Genomic DNA, 26942 nt, shown 5'->3' on the forward strand with positions numbered 1-26942 from the left:
AGCATTTTGTGTGTCCTCAGGGCTATAGCCACTAGAATAATCCTTATCTAGTCGTCCAGCGTGTGTAGGGACCTACAGGGCTACCGCGCGACCCCTGCTGTTTCAGTTCGTAGAAGGCCATAATGTCTCGATAGAATGAAAATTGGAGTAAACAGACGTCGTATTCCACAGTGAAATTGCCTCTAGGTGCCGATAAAGCACATGAACCTCCCCTCCCCCAACATCCTGGAACAGGGGGCCCCGTAGGCTGCGCTCTTCAGCGGACCCCCTCTATAAAGTGAACTAATAGTGGGGAAAAAAGACAAAAATGACAAGAATGGTCCAGGGCCCAGGCCTGAAGCTCCGCCAGTCCCACTCTCGTGGGCGGGTTATGATAGTGAGACAGCTTTGTTGCAAGCTTTTGTACAAAATACAGTGGATCCCGCATATAACGTTTTCCTCCTTAGTGCGACTTATTTTGCGACTCTCCGGTGCCAACTCATATTACTGATACCATCGAGATTTCTCGTTTAAAGCGTTTTCCCGCAAAAAGTATTGTACGAAATGGCTGTAATGACGTGAGTACTGAATCACGTGAATTCGCTCACGGTCCCTCTAGTAACCCCCTCCCTCTCCCAGTCCGAACAAATCAAGGGGTTTTTTCCTTGCTTCTGAAAAAAAAGGCTACATTCCGCATCGGCCTTTTTTATTCGCTGTACTGTCTTGAGGACACATCTCCCCTCAAAACTTCTATTCACAGACATATTGTGACACAGAAAAATATTTACGGTTCGCGTCTGCAAAAATACAGTTGTTCGAAATCTTTTAGTAAAATAGTTGAACGAGTTTGCGTACATAAAGGATTGGTTTTTTTCCCACGTGGATGAATCCTACGGTTCTAGCCCAAAAGAACGGTAAGCAAAGCTAAAAATTTGAATTTTTGTTAAATTTTTATTTTGAGCATTAACAGTTAACTATAATAAATCTATGTCCGAAGAGTTTGGCCCTGCATCGAGGCCAGTTGCGATGTTTGTTGAATTGTGTTTCATAAAGTTTAAAAACGATTATTTTTAATAGGGCATATCTCAAATTACAGAGTAGCCTCGTTCATACGTCACTCAGTTATACAACTTTCATGTTTATACCACGTTTAACTTGGGTAGCAATTGGTAACAATACATTTTAAACAACAATACAACAAATACGTTTTAATGTTAAAATATTTCATTCATTTATTTAACGTAAAACCTCAATTATTCGACGTTTTCACTTCGACTAAAACTCGGAAACTTTTGAAAAAAGAAAAACGTAATTTATATCCATCAAATGCGCACAAAATTTTTGTATGCAGTGAAAAAAGCGTTGCTGCAACAGTTCTAGCATATTGTCACCGCAAAAGACATAAATTTTAGGGTGATTGCTGACGTATACGAAAATTGCCAGTGAGATGGCTGATGACCATTTAGAGTGGACACTTAGGTGATTTGTTTATTGCCTCTTTCTGAGAATACGCAGATGTGGAGAGTCCCAAAGAAATGGGTTTCAATTGTTTTGACGGCCATATGACCTTTCAGAATTTTTCTCTCCCTATTTTTTCAACGTTATCCCGAGAGGGTGATAAAGTCTACTGTAAGCATTTGGGGGGTACAGGTCTGCCGAAAATAGGTACACATGCACAGCAAGTTCTTTCGATCATTTCCTGTAGAACTTTCTTTCGATGTGGTGCTTTGCTTGCTGACAGGGCCGTCTTAAGACCATCATGGGTCTCCGGGCCAATTGATTTTTCTGAAGCCCAACCTTGAGAATTCTCGAAAATTTCAATTACTTCCCATTTTTGTGAGGCCCCCCCCTCTTATTTTGAGGCCCCCGGGCCGTGCTCGGGTGGGTCCATGCGACCCTTCAGACGGCACTGCTGGCTGACTGTGTCAAGTTCGTCGTTCGTAATGTCGGAAAAACAAAAAACGCTCTCTCTAAAAAAACTGGAAATTTTGGAAGAATTCAACAAGAATTTTAAATTGGTAACGAAAGTTCATCTTGCAAACAGGCCCGTCATTTAGGGGGGGGGGCAACGGCCCCCCCCCCCCGGCTTTTGAAAATACACTAAAAATGGTATATATATACAAATATATATATACATACATTGAGTACACTTGTTTTCCCCCCTGGCAGAATTTTGCCCCCCCCCCTCCCGGAAAAAGTTGCAAACCAGTTGAATATGTTTGTTTCAACTTTTTGAAACGATTATAAAGTAGAGAAACAACCAAAGAGCAAGCTCCTGATTGAAAATCATCTACTGCCAAAAAAAAAAGTCCAAGATGGGGAAATTTTTGCAGGTCGAGAAAATTTTGTTGCAATTTTGTACTCAATGTCGTGTCCCAAAGGTGATGTTGTGCCAAATTTTATTTCTTTAAATGATTTGAAATGTGATTTAATTTCCTCTCAAGTATGAAATATTTTTTTAGAACAGAATTGGAATTCAATTAAACGCATAAAATTTTATAACATTTTATATGTATGGGGGGGGGGATAATTTTTTAAAAAGGCTGTTATATTCACTTCGACTTATACATAAAACGTTTTATGAAACATTTTGACTTGGCCTCTTGAACGTTGTATAAACGACTCTAACAGAATTGTAAAGTTGCTCAGTTGAATAGATGAAGTGAACATAAATATTTGATTTATTTCAGTTCTCACACACAATTTTTCAGGCCGGTGCTTCAACCAAGGCCAATGAAAACAGTTTTCAGTATTATTACTTTAACTCTTTAATTCACTAAATTTATTTATTCTTTTTGCACGCCTGTAGTGAATCGCCTGGCATAACGGAATCGCTTCGTTTTATCAAAAAAATCATTGCATGGAATAACTTCATGTTAGAGCAAGGCACCCTTTTCCCCTATTCAATGCTTATCTGCGAGCTCCACCGGCTCTCCAGAGCTGTTTAACAAAGAATATTTTCGAAAACCTCACACGATGACAAAGGTTGGAGGCGCACAGTTTGAGAACCCGTGTGTTATAGGAATAATCTTTGATGTTCTAAATTGAAGTTAAACGTTTGGATAGAAATTTTGTTTTGTGTAAAACACGTTTCAAACTGGTTCGTCATGTGTAGAGATTCTACAGTAGTTTCATTTGGTGTAGTATGAGTATACTTACTTGCTTGGTGAACAACGAAACTATAGAGATATGGTGGATATCTTATCTGAGAGAAACTAAGGATAAATTTGATACTGTGCTATATATAATTGATTTTCTGTCTGTGTGTATGTTTTCAATACAAATCCACAATTTTAGATCGATCGTCGCCAAAATTTGGATATATACCAAACAGGGCCCGGATTGAACTATAGGCTACTTTAAAAGTTCGTCAGAGAAGGGCAGATACCCAAAATGGACGAAAATCGTCGGGCAACAATGGTTTCTGGGCGTCAACAATCACTTTCGGAATGTTACCATGGTTCCCTAGTAATGCGTTTTACACGTGCCTTTACAATGGCTTGTCACTTCTTTAATCCTGCCAGTATTATGTATTTATTCCTTTGTAATGGTTTGTCACTTTTCCAATCCTCCCAATAAATGAAGAAAACACGGGCAGCGCCGGGTATTGTAGCTAGTATTATGCATGATAAAACTGCAGTGAAATCTCGATATAACGATATTCTGCGGACGAAGAAAAATACCATAATAGAGGTATTATCGTTAATCGAGAGACTTTGACATTGAACACTAACCATCAGGGCCGCAACTAAATGCTTGATCAGCTGAGGTAAGCACATATTTTGACATTCCCCCCCCCTTGTAATTTTAAAGAAGAGGCTATAAAAGGTGAATTTTGCTCACTCTTCTGGTCCAGGGCAAGATACCTTCTTGTCCCCCCCCCTCCCAGTTGCGGCCCTGCCGACCATGGATCACGATCACCATTGGCGAATGCAAAGGGGGGTTTAGGATTCTAACCTCCCCCCCCCCCCGAGCCGAGATTATAGGGAACATTATTATAAAATTATTGCAGGAAAAAAGAACGTAACCCCCCACCCTCGTGAAAATGGCAATCACAAGTTTCTATGGGAAAACCATATCGCCTAACCAATTCGTTCTTTTAACTGGCTCATAGGGGAGCTGTATTGTATTGCGTAAAATTATATACAAATCCCATAATCATATCTCGAAATGTGATAATATTTATCACACACACAATTATATTTTATTATTTAGTTTAAATATACAGTGAAACCTCGATATAACAGTATTCTAGGGACCAAAAAAAAATTATTGTGGTAGAGGGATTGAAGAGGTAACATTATCCTCACGTGTGATCAAATTTATGCTATTGTAATTTTTTCTATATCGGCATTGTTAATATTATCGGAAAAATACGCTTTTATGTATTTATTCGTTGCAAAAAATTGTAATTGATTAGTTTATTTATAAAATTCACTTAGATGTCCCTGTACAGAAGTTTACCGCATATGCTTTTGTGTCGTACACATAGTGCAGCAATACAAATAACGTTAGCTTTCGGTGATCATTTAGTGCAAAATATTGATGTCATCAGACGTCTTCAAAAGAACGAGAACAAGTGGTGAAGTTAAAATTAAATTTGAAACGATTTTGAACAAAATATAAAAAATATTGTTGTAGCGATTTCAAAATTCTCCTAAAAATATCGGGTTATAGAGGCGTTTATCATAGTAGATGATGTCATTGTACTGAGAGTTTGACATTAAGCCAGGCAATTCCAAACAAGATTTGAAAAAAATATCATTGTAGATGTATTTTCAAATGCCGTACCGTATGCAGGATTTTCTCATGGGGGGGGGGGGGGAAAGGGCATTCAACATTTTTTTTCTTCCCGAAAGGGTTTTTTTTATTTTTTTTATTTTTACTGAAAAAGTACATCATAATCTTTTCTCAAGGGAGGTGCACAAAATTTGTCGGGGGGGGGGGTAGGTAGGGAACCCGCGAAAAATCCTGGCCTGCGGGCCCGGCACTAGCATGTGGGGGCCATGGTGATTCCCCCCCGTTAACGCCCCCTGGAGGGGGGGGCAGTAGAAGCTACGGGTATAACATGGGATCCTATGGATTAGATTGTGTTGGGGGGGGGGCGATGGGAGAAAAAAACATCAACGCCCACCCAGAGAATTTATTGCTCTCATTATTCTCAGATGAGAATCTCATTTACAAAAAACTGGGAATCAAGAGAATTCTGAAAATTAGAAATGAAGGATTATCAGAAGCAGAAATCTGTACATTCCATGTTCCATTCAAGCCAGAATAAAATCAAGTACTCTTCCATCATTTGAAAAAAAAAGCAGACTATTTTGCAAGACGTGAAATGTAATAACAGTGTGATAACAGAGGAAGCAATAGAGGCATTCTCTTGACACCTATATCGTCAAACTATGTTTTTTTTTAAAATTTGGAACATGGTTGTAGTTTTGTCTCCCCCCCCCCCAAAAAAAAGGGTTTATTTTCATCTCCCTTTATCAATCACTATATTCGGAGTGCTTGAAAAATTCTCCTTTCAAATGCCATGACAGCTGCATATGTGCTTGTCAGTTATTACTTATATATGGAACTCTTAACTTGTTATTTCTCTGTGTTTTTATATATAAATATATTCAGTTTTGCCTCATGTAATGAATAACGTTTATAAATTAAGTGTTTTTCTTTTTTAAAAAATACTTTTTATAAATCATCAACTTCGTTTATGTTTGAAAAGATTTTTATAATGTGTACTTAGAAAAGTCTTTTTTTCTCTACCTTTAGGGTCTGTGAGGAACCACAAGATATTAAAATATTTTCCTAGATTTTGGTATAACTTCTTAAAACCTTGAAAGGCATCTTTTGAATACTAAGGCAACATCAATTTCCAAAAAAAGTGAAAAAACACCCTTTTTCGTTCGAAAATTGAGTGAAGACTCCCTATAGAATAACAGGGAAGTGTGTGAGCCAATGCAGAGGAATACGAAAGTGGGTATGAAGGCACAAAATAGGCAGAACATTGCATGCTGCATGCCATTTTGGCATTTAAACTGCTGGGAATTTCAGTATTTTTGAATGCAGTTTTTCATTTTTTCAATTGTATTCATATTATTTTAGTAGCATTGGGGTGTATTTGTCCATATACAAATGTTGATAGTGTGTTCTGCCTCTAACTGCACCAACTGTTGGGGAAAATTGAAGGAGGATGGAAATAAACTTCACTGAGGTTCAGGCAGGGCCATAGCATGCCTTTTTGCAGCCTTGTAGTAGATTTTTTCGTGGGGGGGGGGGGCGATTATAACGTTTTTCAAAAAACCATCATAGTAAAATGTAAGCAGGAAAACATTTTAACCCCTTTTTACACTTACAAGCAAATTGGCAAGAAATTTGGATGCTTTTTATTTGACGAATCAGCAATAAATATGGCAACCTTGTCTTAACCTAACTGCACATTATAAAAAGGGAGGAAAAAAAACAAAAGAGCAAGACAGTATAAAAGATAAGGTGATAAGAATATAGATACCAAGTTAGATTTCTTTTCACCCTCATCCTACCTGTTCTGTTTCACTGTTATAAGAAAGATACATCATATGTGAGAAAAAAAAAATCACTATCATGGTATACAAAAAGACCAAAATGGAAAAAAATTTTAAGGTTGCAACAAAGCTTCGAGATGATCAGTAGAGAGGAAAGAAAACAGAATAAACTTGTTTGAATTCATTCCACTGGTGTTTGGATGCAATATTACGTCCTTTGATTGTAAATTGGTTAAATAGGAAATCTTAATGCAAATTAGTAAAGTTGGGACCTCAGAAATAAGTTGTATTAGGCAAGAAAACGTTCAAATGTTCAAGGGGGAACATTATAAGTGGGATCAACTGTATTATGCAAAATAATTCTACATTTTTGTAGGTCCTCCATTCAGCTTGGGGCAGTGCCCCGGTTGCCCCAGCCTAGTTATGGGTTTGGCTTCAGGGCACTGAGCTATAGAAAAATATTTGAGTTTCTACTGGGATAATAGTATAAGACATTAAAAGTTGATAATAATCACAAGTTTGATATTATAATGAAATATTTAATTTTATATTCAAAACTTTATATTGTTATGAATTGTTTGAGATTGAAAAACAAGTGAATAATATATACAACAATAGGGATACAACAACAGTAGGGAATCGTAATTAATATTAAGGCAACTCAAAATTTTCAACCGATAAAGCTCTGTGGAACTGTTAATAACTTTTTATCTGAAAAATACAAATACAAAAGCTACAACAGGCAAAATACCTAATGAGGTGGCTGAAAAATTATGCCCATAAAAAATGTGGATATGAAATATATCTAACCATATTAAAAGTACAGTAACCCAATAAGAGCAATGACAAAAAAGTATAGCAACCCAAAAAATAGCAGTGAAAACCAATATTTATGATGAAATATAATACATTACCTATAAAAAAAAAACATATGGTTGTCTTAAAGTAAAAATTTACCTGTCATAAAGTAAATTAAAAAAAATTAAGGTTGTCTAAGTACGAATAACCTCTCAATTTATCCCGAATGTTGACCATACTTTTTTTCCATGTACTTCTAATTTCTTTTAAATGTACATATAATATTTATTTAAGACAAATGTCATGTATATATCAAAATCTATATATATAAAGTAGATTTTCTGTGTGTCTGTCTGTTCTCTATACAAATCTACAATTTTAGATAGATTGTCACCAAATTTTGCATATATACCAAATGGGACCGACTTAAATGATAGGCTACTTTAAAATTTTGTCACAGCAGGGCAAATGCCCCAAATGGGCAAAAAACCGTAGGGCAACAATGGTTTTTGGGTCTCAGCAATCATTATCCGAACGTTTGCTTTGGTTACCGTGGTTCCCTAGCAATGCGTTTAAAACGTGTATATGCCTTTACAATGGTTTGTCATTTCTTCAATGCTGTACATATATATATGTATAATAGTTTATGCCTTTATAATGGTTTGTCACTTTTTTCAATCCTCCCAGTAATGAGAGCTTTTTTAATAGACACCATCATCAGCATTGCTTTGAGGGTCAGGCAAAGGATGATCCTCTTAGAAATCAGTGTTAAAATTGTCGATTTTACTGTATAAATGCGGAAATTTGTGGGGTTTTCTGCCACATCGATAATTTTAAAAATTGTATTGAATTCTCGATTTTTGAACTACTGAGTTCACTTAGAGATACGAAGCCCAGAAAATCAAATATGACGTAATTAGCCGGACCTACGTTTGAATTGGATATTCATGCAATAACATTGATTTAAACTTTTTATTTACATCTTCTCAAGCATGAAAATTAATGTCTCCATATTGTCTTTTAATTCATTCATTTCTACGTTTCTTTAAATCTAGATTTGTTTCTTTCATGAGTCGTGCAGGAAGTCCTCATATTGGTTACCTTAGCCACGGTTTGTATGTCCCTCAAAGAGGGGGATATCACCTGATCCACATTGAAGAAAACCCGGGCAGAGCCGGGTATTATAGCTAGTATTACATAAATATCAAAAATTATTATTTTTTTCAATTTTTGAGTTAAAATATTTCCTCTTAAATTTTCTAAAAAAAGGCTTCTTTTTAAAAGTGCAAGTATTCTGTGTTATATATTTCTTCAAATGAAAGAATGCATAATTATATGCAAAAAAGTGAAAAAATGTAATGTCTCAGTTTGAATTTCCTCCATTCCATTTACACGCTCAGTGAATGATTTGCCTATTTCGCTTCAAAAGGGTATGATGCGGCCGTGTAGGGAGAGCTCGTGGAGTCCTCACTCTAGTTTCTCTATAGCTCACTGGTCGTACCTCAATTCATCTTAGGAAGCTCATCTTTCCTAACATTATGTCTACAAATAGTTTATAAGGTTTTCGCGGCCATCATTTGATAAAAATTGTTTTTTGGGGTTCGAAGACCGTCGTCCGGTTGAGTTTGTTCTCAACGTTTCCCCAACACTAGTGGTTGGCATCTTCAGGAGAATTGATAAACTGGATCAAAGTCAAGTTTTCCGGAGTCTCAGGTTGTATTTATGCACATAAGTGGCTTGAACTACACTATTGTTTTGTGATTGGTCAGTTGATTCTATGGCTGGCAGCGTATCGTAAACAGTTGTTATGCTGGTAGAACCTGATTGGCCGAGAGATGTGGAGTTATCTGATTGGCTGTCGTCATCATTCTGTTGCTGGACCTTGAAGGGGAGGGTTCTTGTTCTTCTGAGAGCTGGTGTCCAGGATCTGCTCAATTTCAAAGTTTCTTCTCTTCTATTATAGCTGTTTTTGTGCTTGTATATTTCAATAGCCTCTCTGTAGATTCGTGGGAAGAAGTGGTCAACATTAGCTATTACCTGTGTTTTGCTGAACTGTACACTGTGGTTGTCGTAAAGCGCATGCTCTGCCACCGCCGACTTTTCTGTTTGGCCCATTCCGCAGCATCGTTCGTGCTCTTTTATTCTCGTGGCCACAGATCTTTTTGTGGTTCCAATATATACCTGACCACAGGTGCACGGTATTCGGTAGATCCCCGGTGTTGATAGAGGGTCACGGTGGTCTTTTGCTGATCGTAGCATTTCACATATTTTTCTGGTTGGTTTGAAAATGGTCTTTATACGATGTTTTTTCATGACCTTGATGATTCTTGCCGTCACTCCGGGGATAAAAGGCAGCACAGCTTTTCCAATTGATTGTGACTGCTCATTTTCCGTTGGTGATTCCTTGATGGAGCGTAAGGCTTTCTTGATGTCGTCTTTCGTGTACCCATTAGAGCGGAAAACTGATTTCAAGTGCTCAATCTCTTTACCTAGATCTTTTCCTTCACATAGTCTTCTTGCCCTCTCGATCAAGGTTTTCAGTACGCCTCGTTTTTGGTGAGGATGATGATTGGAGAGCTTATGCACATACCTGTTGGTGTGAGTAGGCTTACGATAAATGCTGTGGCCTAAACGTTGACCTTGACGGCTGACCAGAACGTCCAAGAACGGGATCTGTCCTTCTTTCTCTATTTCCATAGTGAACTTGATGTTCGGATGGATTCCGTTGAGATGGTCCAAGAATCGGTGAAGATTTTCTTCACCATGCCCCCAAACAACGAATGTATCGTCAACGTAGCGGAGCCAAATTGTTGGTTTGAGAGGCGCTGTTGTTACTGCCTGCTCCTCGAATTTTTCCATAAAGAAGTTGGCAACTACCGGGCTCAAGGGGCTTCCCATAGCTACTCCATCCGTCTGTTCATAGATGACGTTGTTCCAGGTGAAATAGGTAAGGCAAAGCTGGAAAAGGCCTACTATATCTTTTTACCTGAGAATGAGAAAAAAGGTATCTGCAGAACAGAAGCACTTTCTCCTCGCATTTATGGTTTGCCGAAAATACATAAAGAACTGGTTCCGTTGCGGCCGATTGTGAGTTCCATTGGATCTCCCACCTACAATCTAGCCAAAGTGTTAACCACCATCTTGCAGCCACACATAGGAAAAACAAGCACATTTGTGAAAGATTCTGGTCACTTCGTCGAAAAAATAAGAAATATCAACTTGCAACCTGATGATATACTGGTGAGCTTCGACATCGTATCATTGTTCACCAAGGTGCCACTGAAAGACGTCTTAAGACTACTCGATGAAATATTCCAAAAAGATATAGTAGGCCTTTTCCAGCTTTGCCTTACTACAACCTATTTCACCTGGAACAACGTCATCTATGAACAGACGGATGGAGTAGCTATGGGAAGCCCCTTGAGCCCGGTAGTTGCCAACTTCTTTATGGAAAAATTCGAGGAGCAGGCAGTAACAACAGCGCCTCTCAAACCAACAATTTGGCTCCGCTACGTTGACGATACATTCGTTGTTTGGGGGCATGGTGAAGAAAATCTTCACCGATTCTTGGACCATCTCAACGGAATCCATCCGAACATCAAGTTCACTATGGAAATAGAGAAAGAAGGACAGATCCCGTTCTTGGACGTTCTGGTCAGCCGTCAAGGTCAACGTTTAGGCCACAGCATTTATCGTAAGCCTACTCACACCAACAGGTATGTGCATAAGCTCTCCAATCATCATCCTCACCAAAAACGAGGCGTACTGAAAACCTTGATCGAGAGGGCAAGAAGACTATGTGAAGGAAAAGATCTAGGTAAAGAGATTGAGCACTTGAAATCAGTTTTCCGCTCTAATGGGTACACGAAAGACGACATCAAGAAAGCCTTACGCTCCATCAAGGAATCACCAACGGAAAATGAGCAGTCACAATCAATTGGAAAAGCTGTGCTGCCTTTTATCCCCGGAGTGACGGCAAGAATCATCAAGGTCATGAAAAAACATCGTATAAAGACCATTTTCAAACCAACCAGAAAAATATGTGAAATGCTACGATCAGCAAAAGACCACCGTGACCCTCTATCAACACCGGGGATCTACCGAATACCGTGCACCTGTGGTCAGGTATATATTGGAACCACAAAAAGATCTGTGGCCACGAGAATAAAAGAGCACGAACGATGCTGCGGAATGGGCCAAACAGAAAAGTCGGCGGTGGCAGAGCATGCGCTTTACGACAACCACAGTGTACAGTTCAGCAAAACACAGGTAATAGCTAATGTTGACCACTTCTTCCCACGAATCTACAGAGAGGCTATTGAAATATACAAGCACAAAAACAGCTATAATAGAAGAGAAGAAACTTTGAAATTGAGCAGATCCTGGACACCAGCTCTCAGAAGAACAAGAACCTTCCCCTTCAAGGTCCAGCAACAGAATGATGACGACAGCCAATCAGATAACTCCACATCTCTCGGCCAATCAGGTTCTACCAGCATAACAACTGTTTACGATACGCTGCCAGCCATAGAATCAACTGACCAATCACAAAACAATAGTGTAGTTCAAGCCACTTATGTGCATAAATACAACCTGAGACTCCGGAAAACTTGACTTTGATCCAGTTTATCAATTCTCCTGAAGATGCCAACCACTAGTGTTGGGGAAACGTTGAGAACAAACTCAACCGGACGACGGTCTTCGAACCCCAAAAAACAATTTTTATCATTATGTCTACAACTACTGAAACAACCATACAATACAAGTCATTTTGTAATATTATTATTATTTCCAGGTAATATATACTAATTAAGTAACATTGAGTCCCTGTTAAAGAAATTCTGTGCTCTCACATAACTACAGCTACCCCTCTTTAGCCTTTTTTTACAGTGGCTATGCATGAGTATTAATAAATGTGTATACAGTTGAATCTTGTTAAAACAAACTCCAAGAGACCAGAGAAATCACTTTATTGCAACAGAATTTCATTTTTTATTGTTCCCATATAAACTTATCTGGGGGATTAGATGAGTTTTCGTTTAAACAAGATTTTTGCTATAATGGTATTCGTTAAAACAGGATTTGACTATATAACTAAATACATGACAGTCTTACAATAAATTTTTTCCCCCATTAGATATATTAGCACTAATTTTGAACAACTTTATTTTAAGTATGAATGTTGATAACATTATTTCTTTTTATAATTCAATTCACTCGTCATGCATAGCAACAGCTGTACAAAATACGTTTGTCTGGCTGACTATTTTAACGGGTGCTAATTTTATATTATGAAGACCCTGAAAAATCAAGCTAGGGCTTATTTTTTTGGTTTGGTCTTATCATTTGGGGAAACACAGTACTTTTTTTTTCATGAAAATTACTTTTATTTTGCATTGCTGAATTTTCAAATTTGACTTCCATATTTTAATGGGCATTTTTTTCAGCCACCTCATTGTGCAGTTTTCCTGGTGCAGCCTCTGTATTTGTATAATTGAACATGGAAAAATAATATTGAAGATTAAAAATTAATACCATTCAATTTATAAAGCATTTTGGCACTGAAGTTTGCCTTGCTTTTGATAATTTCAGGTGTATGAAAACCCATATGACTGCAGCGCAAGAAAGAACTGGATTATATTTTTAGGACTTCATAGTGGACGGTAATAAGTGTTTCATTTTTTTTTCATTTTGAATATGCATTTAACACTAGAACCACCAGAGCCATTTTTTTGACTTCTATTCATACTTTCCAACTACTACAGAATACCCATAGTTTCTATAGATTTTTACCATAAAATACGGAATTATGGTAAATCATGAAAAACTACTAAAGCCTTTTTTTTTTCAAAAGCATTTGTTTTTAATTGGAGATTTCTCTAAATTATATTATTCTATAGATTATAAAATAGTCTCGTGCAAAGACTGCATCTCCAATGAATGAATATCAAACTGAATTTGTTATGAAGTAAAGCAACCTTGTTGTTGATAGTCAAGGTGTGCTTGTTTAGCTGTCTGCACCAAAAACGTTTTATTGCTGAATTGAAATATAAAAACAAATGAGCAGAAAAAAGTTTAATAATTTATCAAGTTTCTTCATAACATTTTCAGAGATAAGTTACCACAAAAACAGCGAAGAGGGATGTTGATGACGATGGAGCAGTGACACTATCCTGTTCCAAAAAATAAAAGAACTTTTTCATTGATTTCATGAGGAATATTCATATCAAACTAGACCAAACTTAAAAGGCTACATTAAATGTTTCCCAGAGCTGGGTAAATGCCCTATATGGGCAAGTTGAATAAAATAAGGAAATTGATTTGAATTTTTAAAATAGTCACAAGGGGAAAAAATTGGGGGTTGGTCCCCCCTCTCCCGTCAACAAACATTGGCACTACAGAGAGACTAGGTCCCAAGGTTGGCATATATGTCGCTATCGTAAAAATACATGATACAGCTATAAATGTGGATTTATTTTGGATTGAAACAAGTGTCATAACACCTACAGTTGCATATCTTGAAATATTGTCATATGGGGCTTTTGGGGGGGGGGACGCAGGCCTTGTGGGGCCTGAACCTTATGAAAAAAATATTTTGTTTATATTTTTCGAATTTATATTGCGTATTATTGATTTGAAAATTTTGGAATATAAGTTACTCCACAAGAATCAAGGGACATCCCTCTCTCGTACTTGGGGTTCTGATAAGGCAAACCAATGAAGGTTACTAGAGATAGCAGACATCTGTCATATAAGGGATTCAATAAAGTATGTTGGGGGTATATGCATTTCTTTGTACTTTGTATATTCATGAATTATTGTGAAGGCATGCATTATAGAAATTCTTAGGGGCTCAAGTGACTCAAATCCTTAGGGTTGGTTCTGCCACCTATTGTTCTCCTCACCCCCCCCCCACACACACACACAGCTGGAGCAGTCATTTGAAGCTAATACTCAATTTACTGGCTGCAAGAACATGAGGTGTTGGTGTGCAATTCTGTCGCTTTTGTTTTCAAGTGGTTGCAACAGACAAACCATTTTGTTACTTATGATATAATTGTATAATGAGCTGAAATAATATGGAAAAAGTGGTTCTGCCCGATAAAATACAGGATCTAAGTCTGTACAACTTTTACACTCATTTAGTTGATCCTTTGATACATCAACCTGAGCCTGCAGCCACAAAATGCATGTGCATGGTCAAAAATAAAATGCAGTTCACCTCCTTGGCTTTGCCCTCAAGGGCACTTTGGCACCTTTGTGCTTTATTTTCCACCAAGTATTTTTAAGACGAAAAAAAAAGTATTTTTTCAATACGTTATATTTCTTTTAGAAATTAGCCTATCACTCATCTTTTGAAACACCCTGTGTGTTTGCTTACACCTGAAATGTAACAAAACATGAACTCTATCTTTGTTTTAGAAGAGAGATGAATAATTTCATTTCCTAGAAAATAAATTTGTACTATATTTAAATTTCGGTTAAGCAATGAAATTTTCAACTGTGGTCAAAATGACCACTCAGTAGTTCCAGGTAGAAATAGTTTCTAAACATTAATGTAAGGGAGAAATGCAGTGAAAGACAACACTGGCAAGTATAGTATAGTGGTAGTGTGTATGTCTCTCATCCCATGATCTCATGTGTGAATCCTGGTACGGACAAAAAAAAATATTTTTTAAGGTGCATCTGTGGGATTTCTGGAATGTTCTCTCAAACTGGAAATATGTTTAATACTGATTTACATACTGATTCCTGGAAATTCTGTCAACAAAATTTCGGTCTTGGACAAATGTCGAGAAACCTCATAATGATGACAGTAAGAAGCATGCATTTGTAAGTGAGAAATCTAAAGGGAAAAAATTCTTTGAAGAGAAATGTTTCAGATGTAACATATTCAGCTATATAATTTCTGAATGCAAGAAAGCACTACAGCAGAAAGGTAGGAGTAATGAAAGAAGAAATGGCAGGAAGGGTAGCTATGAGTTGAAACATTGAAAAGGGAAGAAGCTTATGTAGCTGAAACTTTCATAGCTTACTCACACACCCAAATCCTAATGTTTGGTATATGGATTCTTGTGCATCACATTATATAGCCCCATATGAGGAGTTACTTGATGATTATGATGAACCAGAGATTCATAAGATTAAAAACAAGAAGTTCAGTAATAGAAGGTGTAGGCTTACTTTATTTTTGTTTCAAAATGATAAAAGGATGAAGCTAACTTTCAGAAATGTTTTGCATGTGCTAAAATTGACAGCTAACCAACTATCTATAAAATATCTGAACAAAACATTTGGCATTATCAGTCATTTGACATTGTCAAATTCGTAGTTATTTGTGTGGACCAGTGAGAGTCTCATCACTTGGGGTTCTCGTTACTTTCTGAGTTTCATTGATGATTTGTCACATTTTTTCATTTATTTAGTTAAGAAATAAGTCAGAAGTTTTTGAAAAATTCAAAGCATTTCAAACATTTGTAGAAAGGCAAACTGGCAAGGTAATCAAAGTTTTGCACTTTGATAATGGTACTGAATATTTGAACTCTAGGAGTACTTAGCTTCAAAGGGTGTTATTCTTCTATATCAGAAATCATTCCCTTATATACCCAAACAGATGAGTATTGCAGAGCATACCAACAGAACCCGTGTTGAACAAGCAATGGTTTTGTTTCCCAGTGATGACTTTATGGTTAGAAATCTCGTAGGATATGGACCAAGCCATCACACAGTTAGTTAGTTTCATGAGCACGATCAATGTTGATGGATGCCCACCTCGATCCTATTTTTTATCAGTACTATCGCTGAAGAACTGCTTCAGTTCTTCTGAAGCATTGTGCTGAAGCAATTCTTCAACTGCAAATCATTGTATAACATCTCTCCTACTATAACGATACTGGATCAACAGGAAATAAGCAGAATAAAGTCATAATAAACAAAAAACTAGAGAAACAAACAATTCTTGGATCCTCATCGTGATGGTGAAGAATGTAGAGAGCTTTTAGAATTGCTGCAAGAGTTTATCCATATTTTAGATTTTGAAATCCAGTCTCTGAAGATTGCAAACAGTGCGAAGCACAAGATAAACACCGGTGATGCTCTCCCTGTAAAACAGAAGCCTTATAGAGTCGCTTGCAGAAAGGCATATAATACAAGACTAAGTTCATAAAATGCTAAAACTGGACATAATTGAACTATCTGAAAGTCTTTGGTCTTCATCAGTTGTATCATTGAAAGAAAAAAGGAAAGTGGTGCTTTTTTGCGTTGATCGCCGTCGTTTAAATAAGATTATGAAGAAGTGATGTATATCCACTGCCACATATTGATGATCTATTACACAGTTTCACTGAGGCAAGTATATATTCCCATATGGGTCTCAAATCTAGCTACTGGCAAATACAAGTGAGCAAACAAGATGAAGAAAAGACAGCATTCACACACACGCACACTATACACCCGATGGTCTTATCGACCTGGGCTACCGCGCCCATTACCTTTTCCAGGGTTCCTACAACCTGGAAAGGCAGGGAAAAAGTAGTGGTCAGGGATCAGACAATAAAGTCATTGAAAGTCAGGGAAATTTTTTAACACTGGAATATTTCTTCAAGTGATTGTAAAAAACTGTGGTAAAAAAAAAAAGGATATTTTTTTTCGCGTGCATGCATGCACACACACACACACATACATCTCTCTCTTTTTATTTATTTAGTTTCTATATTTACAGTACCATGTACTTTTATACTGAGTGATATCCCTCAATTTCTTTTTTTCCCTCTAATTTTATTGCTATCTTTTAACAGCTGTTTTTTCATCCACGCTTGTTTACTTGTCATAATGTAAAAAAAATCAGAACACCAGATTTTTAAATTTTGGAGCATGTTGGGGGAAAAGTGAGGTTTATGGCGGATCACTGAATACATTCAATACATTTATAAAAAATAAGATGGAAAAGTGTTTTCAGCTTTTTTTGATCTGACCAATAATTAATGAGTTATAATGCTTTAAAAAATTTATTATGTCAATTCATAATCTGGCTAAATTCACAGAACGTACACCAAACATATAACTTGGTATTTTTGAACGAAATAATAATCGATTAAATCTAAGAGAAATTGAAGAGCAAAAACACAAGTCCCCCCCGTGTGTGAACACTTTTTAAGTTTTTAAGCATCAGTTATTACAATATTTTTTAGATTGCAGTTTTTGCATTCATCCGTTAGATAAAAAAAAACTACTGCCCAAATTTTGCAGAAATGTTTACTTACCATGTGTGTGAGTAAAATGAACTTCATATTTAGAAATTAACCCTAGTATTTTTTAAAAATGTTGAATTTTTTCAGATTTTCGAAGTGTATACATTTCTTCCAACTTCAAAAATTTATAAAATTCTAACGAATGATTGGATATCAAAGTACGAGATTAATTTTACCAACACACATCGTATAAATATTTCTACAAAATTTCAGAATTTTCGTTGCGTTCGTTTTTTTTATCTTAAACCGATGAACTCAATAACTACAATTTGTGAAACTCACTTTCAAAATGTTTTTTCTAGTTCAGGTTTACACTAAAATTCATTATTTATTTTTTTTTTTCTCTTTCAAAATGAAAAAGATTAAATTAACCTGATTGACACATAATTTTTTGTATTTGATTTTCAGTTCAATGAAATATTTTTTAAAGTCGTGTTTGCAAAATCAACTTCAGGGGTCTTGACACCTCTTAAATCAATAAAGTGTCACTAACAATTTTGAGATTAGTTTTTTTTCCAGTTCCAACTTCAGAGTTTCCAAAGATTTATGTGATGCATCCACGCAGTGCCATCTTAATGCATGGGCCCACCAAGGCACGGCCCAGGGGTTCAAGAGAACAGGGCCTCACAAACATGAAATATTGTTGAAATTTTTGGAAGAGTATGCATGTAAATTTATATGGTAGGGCCTCAGAAAAATCACTTGGCCGGGAGGGCCATGGTGCTCTTAAGATGGCCCTGCATCCATAGCTCCCCACATGGGTGGTGCTGAGAGGGCTGTAGCCCTGGGGCCTAGGACAATTACCATAATTTATTTTTCATGCTATAAATTCACAATAGAACTACCGGTGAAAAGTCTGGCTTGGAGGCCAGCCAAAGACCCCAGTCTACAGGCCCTGGATGTGGGGGCCATGATTGCCACACAGCCTTCAATTGTAATTTTGCAACACAATTAACTTGATTGTTGCTTGAAATAATAACTTGAATAAAGTATGTTGAATGAAATTGATCAGAGTTACAGATTTTCATGAAGTCTTACAATTACAGTTTCAAACTCTTACAGCATCTCATTTGTTTTAAGAGCTTGTTCAAAACCATATTCAAAACCATATTTAGAAAAACAAACGGTAAAGACATAGCTTTTTCATTTTGAAAATTGAGTACTAGGGGTGGAGGGGCATGATTTTTCGGGAAAAAAATAAAATGAAATATAATTGCATCTCAAAGGGGTGAAAAAATTAGTAGTGCTTAGAGTGGGGACAGCCTGAAGTCCTTCTCTGCTGAGAGGCACCTGTGGTAACAGCTCACTTATAAATACATCCCAAAATGAAAATTCACCTGAAAAAATGACGAAGTTCCATGCGAATCAATGTAGGCTGGAATAAATTTCAAAGTTATGTCAAAACCTTTCTTGTAAAAAGGTTAAGTAAATTTTCAGCGCGATAAAATCAGTTTCAGTCACAAGGAAATTGAAAATCTTCATTGCGACATATACAAATCTGTATAAAAATGCGACTTCATGTGAATAATCAGTAGAAAAAATCACAGATTTCACCAATTATATTGAATATGTCAATTAATAAAATAACTAGTATGTGATTAAAAGTTTCTGATTGAATCATTATTTTACTGTTCCCACCACAGTCACCTTTGTCCAGCTACAATTTTTACATCCTTCATTGAAACTTTTTATGCGCAACAGTTTCTATGAAATTTCAAAATTGCTCAAAAAATATTGCCCTGTTTTATTAATCAACATGTGATCCAATTCGAAAGACAAGTTAAGAAAAGCAATTGTGCAGTAAACACTATGCACTGTATGTATCTTGCCTCAAAAAATTTCATTTAACAGTGAAGGAAAAAAAATGACCACATTTTTTGGCAAAAAAGTGTTGATTTTGGGAAACAATTCTTCAAATAGATCTTATTTGGCTAACACTTTACAAATCTGGAGATAAATTGCCAATATAGTGAACAAATGTACTACATAATGGCAAGGTTACAACATCACACTACACGAAGAGAAAAGCACGAATCACGAGAGGAGGCCGAACTTAGTTTCTAACGGGATTGGATATTTCAGTTCATTTTCAAAAAGAAGAAACCCTCCTACTGAGGGAGAAATTTACTTTCATTCGGTGTTTGGCTTATAATTAAAATATGACACGTCACAACATTTTAAACATTATAACTCCCTTAATATTTGTCTGATCCTAAAACAGAAAGCACTTTTTCGTATTAGTTTTTCACAAGGAATCGTGTGTAATTATTGGACAGTTGATAGTTACCACTATTTTATTATTTTCAAACTTTTATAGAAGAAAACACTGAAAAAGTCTTTACCAAAAAAAAAGAGACAAAGTTTTATTAATGTTAGCATTAAATGAAATTATTTATATAAATTATTATTATTATTATAAATTATTTTTAAATGAAATTAATGTTCTTTTTCCATATAATAACCATGTGATCCATAATATAAATTGTGTTTTTTTGAGTGATTATTCAATTTTTTTTTTTATCAGGTCTTGGAAGCATATTCTTTTTCCATCAACCCATGAACCTCTAGGAAATGGCTTACAATGGCATATCTATGATTCTATAAAATGGGAAAATATAAAAGAAAATAAATTGAAAAGCTAGTTTGCTGGTTATTTTTACTCATATAGCCTGGTGCAAATTCTTAGAAATGTGGCTGTAAAAAGTGTAGGAAGCATTTTTGAGGAAAAGCGAGCAAACAACTTTTTCTGAATTTTGATGTGCTGATTCCGAATATTTTGTTTGCCTCTCTCGATTTTGATGTTATATGCTTCAAATAGCTAAAAAACAAAATATGGCAGCCATACAAAATGAGGTCCTAATAATTTTTGAACAAACAAAAAGAAAATAGTGATCTTGGTGTTACACATCCTGTTTTAGGTTATGCAGGGGCTGTACTATCTACTCATTCTTATCGAGAATCTGATCCGTATCTGTGCCAATTATGACAATATAACCATAAAAGGGAAATGTTTGTACTATCTGCGTTCCCCCTCCAAAAACAAGCATTGCTTTTCTCCAAATATTTGGAAGAAGAAACGGAGAGAGGAGATCCACTCCTTAAGCATCAGATGATAGCATTTTCTACTTGTGATGGTGCTGGTTTAGTGAAAAATTTATTTCTTTGACTTAAAAATTTATTATGATGACTCAAGTAGCGTTTTTCCTTGAAAGAAAACTATGCAATTTCGTCGGAGTTTTACAATTGATAGGATTCAATTAGAAATCTACTCATTACCCAGTGTAGTATATAGTGAAACCTCGTTATAACGATAAATCCCTCTACAACTATATTTTTTCAAGTCTTGTTTGAAAATGCGTATATACTCTTATCATTATATCGAGAGCCAGCAGTTAATATCTCTAAAACAATATTTTCCCCTGGTCCGCAGAGTATTATATCGAGATTTCACTGTATATTTCTTGATATAATTATATATATATATATTATATATATATATATATAAATAAATGTAGCAATGTAATAATCACCCACGTCCATCAAAATAGGCAATGAACGATAACAATACATTTTTATTCCAATGTGATTTTGGCAGTTCCTTATGAACTGAAGTATGGCTTAAAGAACTTCAATAAATTAATTAGAATGCTGAAATTTCCTTGTGAATAATATCTATACATGCTGAAAAATATATTTAATTATAAACATGACTCTTTGTGTACACCTACTGCTTTCCATCCTCATTCAAAAAAATAGGGGAAAAAAATATCTAGCTCTGCTAACACCTTCCATTTTTAACGTCAAAGAATGTGAAAAAAACAAACAAATGTTTTGCATGTGCATCGAAAAGGAATTTGCATTGTCACCGCCGCTGAACAAAAAATGTGAGTAAAGTGAATGTGTGAGTAAATGTTTCAGTAAAGTGAAACCTATATAAGACGGAATGTCAAGGGACTGAAATTATTTTCCGTTTTAGACAGGTTTCCATTTTATAAAGGTGCACCTAAAAATATGTATACAGGGTGATTCAGAAAAGATGGGATAAACTTTAAGAGATGAGAGAGTACACACCAATACAAACAATTGTCATCAAAGAATGCATGGTCTAACATGAAACGCAAACACTCTAGCGTGTTTCAAAGCGGTCGCTCCCCAAACGTTAAAATGCCGTTCCTGTTGAAATTTATTGGGAGAAAAAAACACCATGCATTCAAATGTAACTGAGGAAGAAAAAAACCATATGCAAATCTGTGTCACAGTGAATGTCTGCTTTTTCAGTATTACTAAAATGCCTCTTATCCACTGACACAGATTTGCATACGGTTTCTTTTTCTTCCCCAGGTTACATTTGCATGCATGGTGTTCTTTTTCTCCTGATAAATTTCAACAGGAATATTGTTTTAACGTTTGCAGAGCGGCCGTTTCGAAACATGCTAGTGCATTTGCTTTTCATGTTAGACCATGCATTCTTTGATGACAATTGTTTGTATTGGTGTGTACTTTCACCTCTTAAAGTGTTTCCCATATTTTCTGAATCGCCCTGTATGCAGTGATTTATTTCTGTCGATTTGCAAAACTTAAATTTTGATAATATCACCCTAAAGCCGTTATTACACTATAAATGTTTGATAAAATATCTTTTTCAAAACTTGAAAAATGCAACCAATAAGCATATCGGTTACATCCGAGTGAATAGAGTCAACAGGCTCATTGGTTGTTTTCTTTTCAAGTTTTGTAAAATATCTTTTGACAAACTTTTACAGTGTAACCTGGCCTAACTACTATAAACCAACAAGTATTAAACAGAGAGACGCATATTGTTTTGAATTTTTTTATGTTTGTTGTTTCAAATTAATATGTATTTGAAATTGCATATTTGATTTGCTAATTGTTAAACTTCAATATAAAACGTCCTGAATAGCAGTAAAATGAACTTTTGTGAAAAGCGAAAAATTTTTAATATTTGAAATAAAAAAATTATGAAATTGCATACATTTTTTAAAATCGTCACAATTAAATCAACAAGCAATATCGTTTGTGAAAGAAAGATCGATCTACATCTCTGCAACACTTAAATTTTACTTTTCTTTAGCCTCTTATCACCTGCAGTTTTGTGTTCAAATCCAAGGCGTGTTGCTTGTGCGGCTGGCAGCCATCTCTACCCTGAATGAATCGCTCAAAAAACAAGGTATCCCTAAAATTGTGAATAATAATTCAGTCTCCCTCCCCCTTATTCCACATCCCAACTGGTTTAAAATGAAATTATGTACTTTTTCTAAGAGAAACACAGGAGTGCCTTCCAACAAGTCATCTTCATCATAAACGAAATACCCTAACAGGCTTTCAATATATCTGCTTCAGAAAAAATAGTATCTGTTTCCAAGTTAGGCTGTTTTCGTCTTAGAGGTTTCCCATAATAGAAAAAAGCATTCATTATCCACTGGACTATTACTTTGTTCCGTTCAAGATAGGTTTCCGTCTCATACAGCGTCTGTCTTAGACAGGTTTCACTGTAGCTGTATATCCCAAGCTTAATTTTGATTTGTCAGTGGTTGATCGGCCAAAGAGAAAAATCGCTTTTCCCTGTGTGGAAAACGATTTCTTTTGATTTTTCTTCTTTCGTGTCATCTGACATTAAGGAGAGCCTAAGAATAGTTCCTTGGTATCGTTCTTCAGATTATTCTTAAAGTCATACTTATGAACGGATGAATGGGATGAGAATAAGCATGAGCAGTTAGTACAGCCCTGAATCCAAATGTTAAGTTTTCTAATCTGAAATTTTAAGCTATTTGCTCCAAATCACTAAAAACAAAATGGAAGCCATATAAAATAATCCTAATAACTTTTGAAGGGGCAGAAAGAAAATAGTGATCTTGGTGTCAAACATTTTTTTAGGTATGCTGGATCCAAATGTTATGAAAATAGTCAATATACTATTATTATTTATTAGAGCTCAGCATGATGGTCTGTGGGATCTTCATCTTTTTGCATTCAGAGAAATTCTTCCATACCTTCACCACTACAATCACACCAACTACGCAAGATGGAGATGTGTGTATATTGCATCGATGAACCAGCTACTTGAAGATGTAAAAGATGAATTTCAGAAAGGGAAACTTTGTTGTCAAAGAATCAAATAGAAGATTCAACCAAGTAGGTCCTGATCACAACTTGAAGTGGTTGAATGCAGTTGGAAAGAAATGTGGTGGCATCATTGGAATAACAAAAACAAATTGTGCATTAGTAAGGTGGACTCTGTCATACAATCTAAGGGCCAGCGTATAGCACACAAAACGAGGGCATTATTCATGATTGACCATAAAGACAATATGATTCACAGGGAGTCTACTCCTTCCAGAATTGTAAGAGACAATATTGATAAAAACAGGATTGTATGTATCTTACAGAGATTCAAAGCACTTGCAGAAGATGTTTCTTCCTCCGTAACATTTCCACCCCCCCCCCCCCACAAAGAATTTAGCTATTTCAGATATCCAAGATATTAATACTAGGGAAAGACCAATGTGTGTAGACCCAAAATTGCAAAAAGGAACCACTGTGTTTCGGAACTATATGAAGTTCCTTGATCAGTAGCAAAGAAAGAATAGTGAAAATACTCTTTATAGCAGGAGTTACTCGCTGTTGTAGACAGAGTTAAAATATAATTTTTCTGTGATTTTCACCCCTTTCAATTAACTCAGCTTCTCTAAACTAAGAGTCCTATTGACACACTCGACAACTGGGGCATCTACAGCATTTCATGCCAATGCGGATTATCATATATAGGTCAAACTATATAAACGTGCCCTAAAATACCATTTAAACGAGCACAGAAGATAAGTAACCAACCAAGACTCCAACCGCTCATCCATAGCCCAACATAGCTGGTCCTTTGACCATAAATTTGACTTTTCTTCTGCCAAAATTATTCAAACATGCCCCTCACCGCCTGACTTGGACTTCGAATCATTCCACATCAACAAAAACTCAAACCAGTTGGTCAACGACCTCACTAGCAAACCACCCTTCTCAAAAAATCTGGAGATAGATCCTACAATAATTATTTTTTCCCCATCAGCATCACTATCATGTTCTTGTCTGTGATTGGCTTTGCCATTTTTCTTTCCTCCTCCTTTGCCCTTGTTGCCAGTTTATTTTGAATTCGACTCTGTCTACAAAAGAGAGTAATTCCCGCTATAAGGAGTATTTTCACTATTCTTTCTTTGCTACTGATGAAGGAACTTCATATAGTTTAGCCGTGGTTCCTTTTTGCAATTTTGGGTCTACACACGTTGGTCTTTCCCTAGTATTGTCTCACCCAGAAGGTTTTCCATTTTTGACGTCAACGGGTAGTATATTGTATTTTTTCGTCTGTTGTATTCTTCACTATTTTTCTTTCTATATTGTATTTTTACCTCATTTCTCATCGTTCATGCTACCATTTTCCTTCATATCACCATATCACCATTTTGTTTGCTTGTTGCCGGCACTTGGTGCTCACAATTTTTTTGGTATTTTCTCCTTGTTCTTACAACTTGTTTGTTTTTCGACTGAATTATGTTCTTAATCAACAGATTTTGCAATCTCTGTCTTAAAAAAACACACATTTCTTGAGCACCTTCATTTTTGCCTAGACTGTATTGCTGTAGAATGTAATTTAACAAACTCGCCCAGGATCACGAAAGCACTACGTAACTCCATAATCACTATTTTAAGAGCTCTCATACAACTGTCGCACTAAAATGTCCAACATTGAACATGAACTTTTTGATCTCCATTTAACTCTCTCGAACACAGTTAATGACTGGACTACTATTGACAAAAGGTCTTGGATAAGAACTATGCAATCTGTAGCTAACCATAGAATGTCTCACCAAAAGAAATTTTCCAAACTCGTGCATAAGCATGCCACTTGGAAACCTTTTCCCCTCCCCAAGGTTAACAACAATGCTGTGGTTAATTTATCGAAAGTTGAAATAAATGACCAGTAGCTCTGCACTCTAAAATTTAATAACAATTTCTCTGTCCCACGTAGACCTGCTACGTAATTAGTTGCCCCCATCTAAAGAGCTTTCAAGTTTAGCCCTCTGGCATCTACACAAAAAGAGGTTTTAGGACAACTGATCGTTGACACAGTGGATTTCACTGCTAAGCCCCACCTTTCCCAATCATGTAGGACTACCAGCATGGTAGTCAAGAAATTATGTGATAATCCCAACCTAACCATAACCAAGGCTGACAAAAAAGGGCAAATAGTCATCACGAATAGATCAGATTACGTTGAAAAACCTCCACTCTAATAAATAATGGCCTATATGTAAACATACAAAAAGACCCCAGCTTGCATGAACTGAACACGGTCAAGTCAGCCATTAAATCTTGTTAGATTCTATCTCAAACTATGAAAAAAGCTCACCCCTCTTCGGTTGCGTTGTGTGCCAGGTTTTGCACACTGCTTTAAGTCCACAAACCGGACATTCCACATCAACCCATAGTCTCGGGACGCCGGAACATATATGCTCATTTTGCTAAAGCAACATCATTCATTTGAATGGTATTGCTCAGCAACACCAATCATCATTCAAATATAACTCATTCTTTCCCCCCCCCCAGTTCGGGCGATTGAAGATTTACCAAAAACGGGACATTTTTGTTGATATGTGTGACGTTTGGTCTTCATACATATCCAAGTGTACATTATGCTCATTACTCTAGCAATACCAAACATTTTTTGACTTCCGCATCCCTGCATAGTCTCAAATATCGGCACTGCCTCGTACAAGCTTGCAAAACACCTCATTTCAATATTTTCACCACTCTCTTGCAATAACACACACACACTATGAAAAATTCCATAGAATTTGTGCAGAAACTCCATACCTTCAACCCTGTTAGCATAAAAATGACCCCTTTTTACATAAAATCTCTTTTCACTAATGTCCTTGTAGAAGGCGCTCTTCGATGTCGAGAGACTAGACTATCCGAATTCCATTCCCAATTTGAAATCTCTGGGGGGGGGGTCTATTACGCTCATGTCGTTATAGCCGGGTGTTCCTAAGAAAAGTTTTTCCACGCTGCACACGGTGCAGGTAACCTGCTCCTAGGAAAACCCGGCTTATGCGCGCGTTTCAAACGTGTTTGCAGTGCATTCTGGGATAGATTTACGCAACCATCGCTAAAGGTTGATTTTTCTCACATTGTTACTCTAGCGATTTTCGTTATCGTCATCGCTACGTGAAGCGTTAACTAACGAGAACCGGCGACCACTCGTTATGTTCGCGTTACGGAAATAAACATGGCCGCTCGCGCGTACATTTTTCGATGGTGAGAGCAACCGAGACAAATTAGTTAGAATTGGAAATTATTCATTCATTATTAATTTATCAAGTTGTTC

General features: G+C 36.3%; 1 protein-coding gene across 18 annotated transcripts in view; it reads left to right on the plus strand.

The window, feature by feature from the left end:
• The window catches only part of LOC149080316 (palmitoyltransferase ZDHHC16-like), a 210098-nt gene extending 189887 nt beyond the window's left edge, over positions 1 to 20211 (plus strand). For all 18 annotated transcript variants that reach the window (XM_089239452.1, XM_089239444.1, XM_089239445.1 and 15 more), the window contains 2 exons: positions 12891 to 12961; positions 20073 to 20211. In XM_089239452.1, the coding sequence (XP_089095578.1) occupies positions 12891 to 12961; positions 20073 to 20190 (189 nt within the window). In that variant the 3' untranslated portion in view covers positions 20191 to 20211. The remainder of the gene's footprint in view (positions 1 to 12890; positions 12962 to 20072) is intronic.
• The last annotated feature ends 6731 nt before the right edge of the window (positions 20212 to 26942 follow it).

This window comes from Pholcus phalangioides, unplaced genomic scaffold (genome assembly GCF_987345545.1).
Source record: "Pholcus phalangioides strain wild (caught in Gottingen) unplaced genomic scaffold, Ppha-v1.0 ptg000011l_1, whole genome shotgun sequence".
In the NCBI taxonomy this organism is placed as follows: Eukaryota; Metazoa; Arthropoda; class Arachnida; order Araneae; family Pholcidae; genus Pholcus; species Pholcus phalangioides.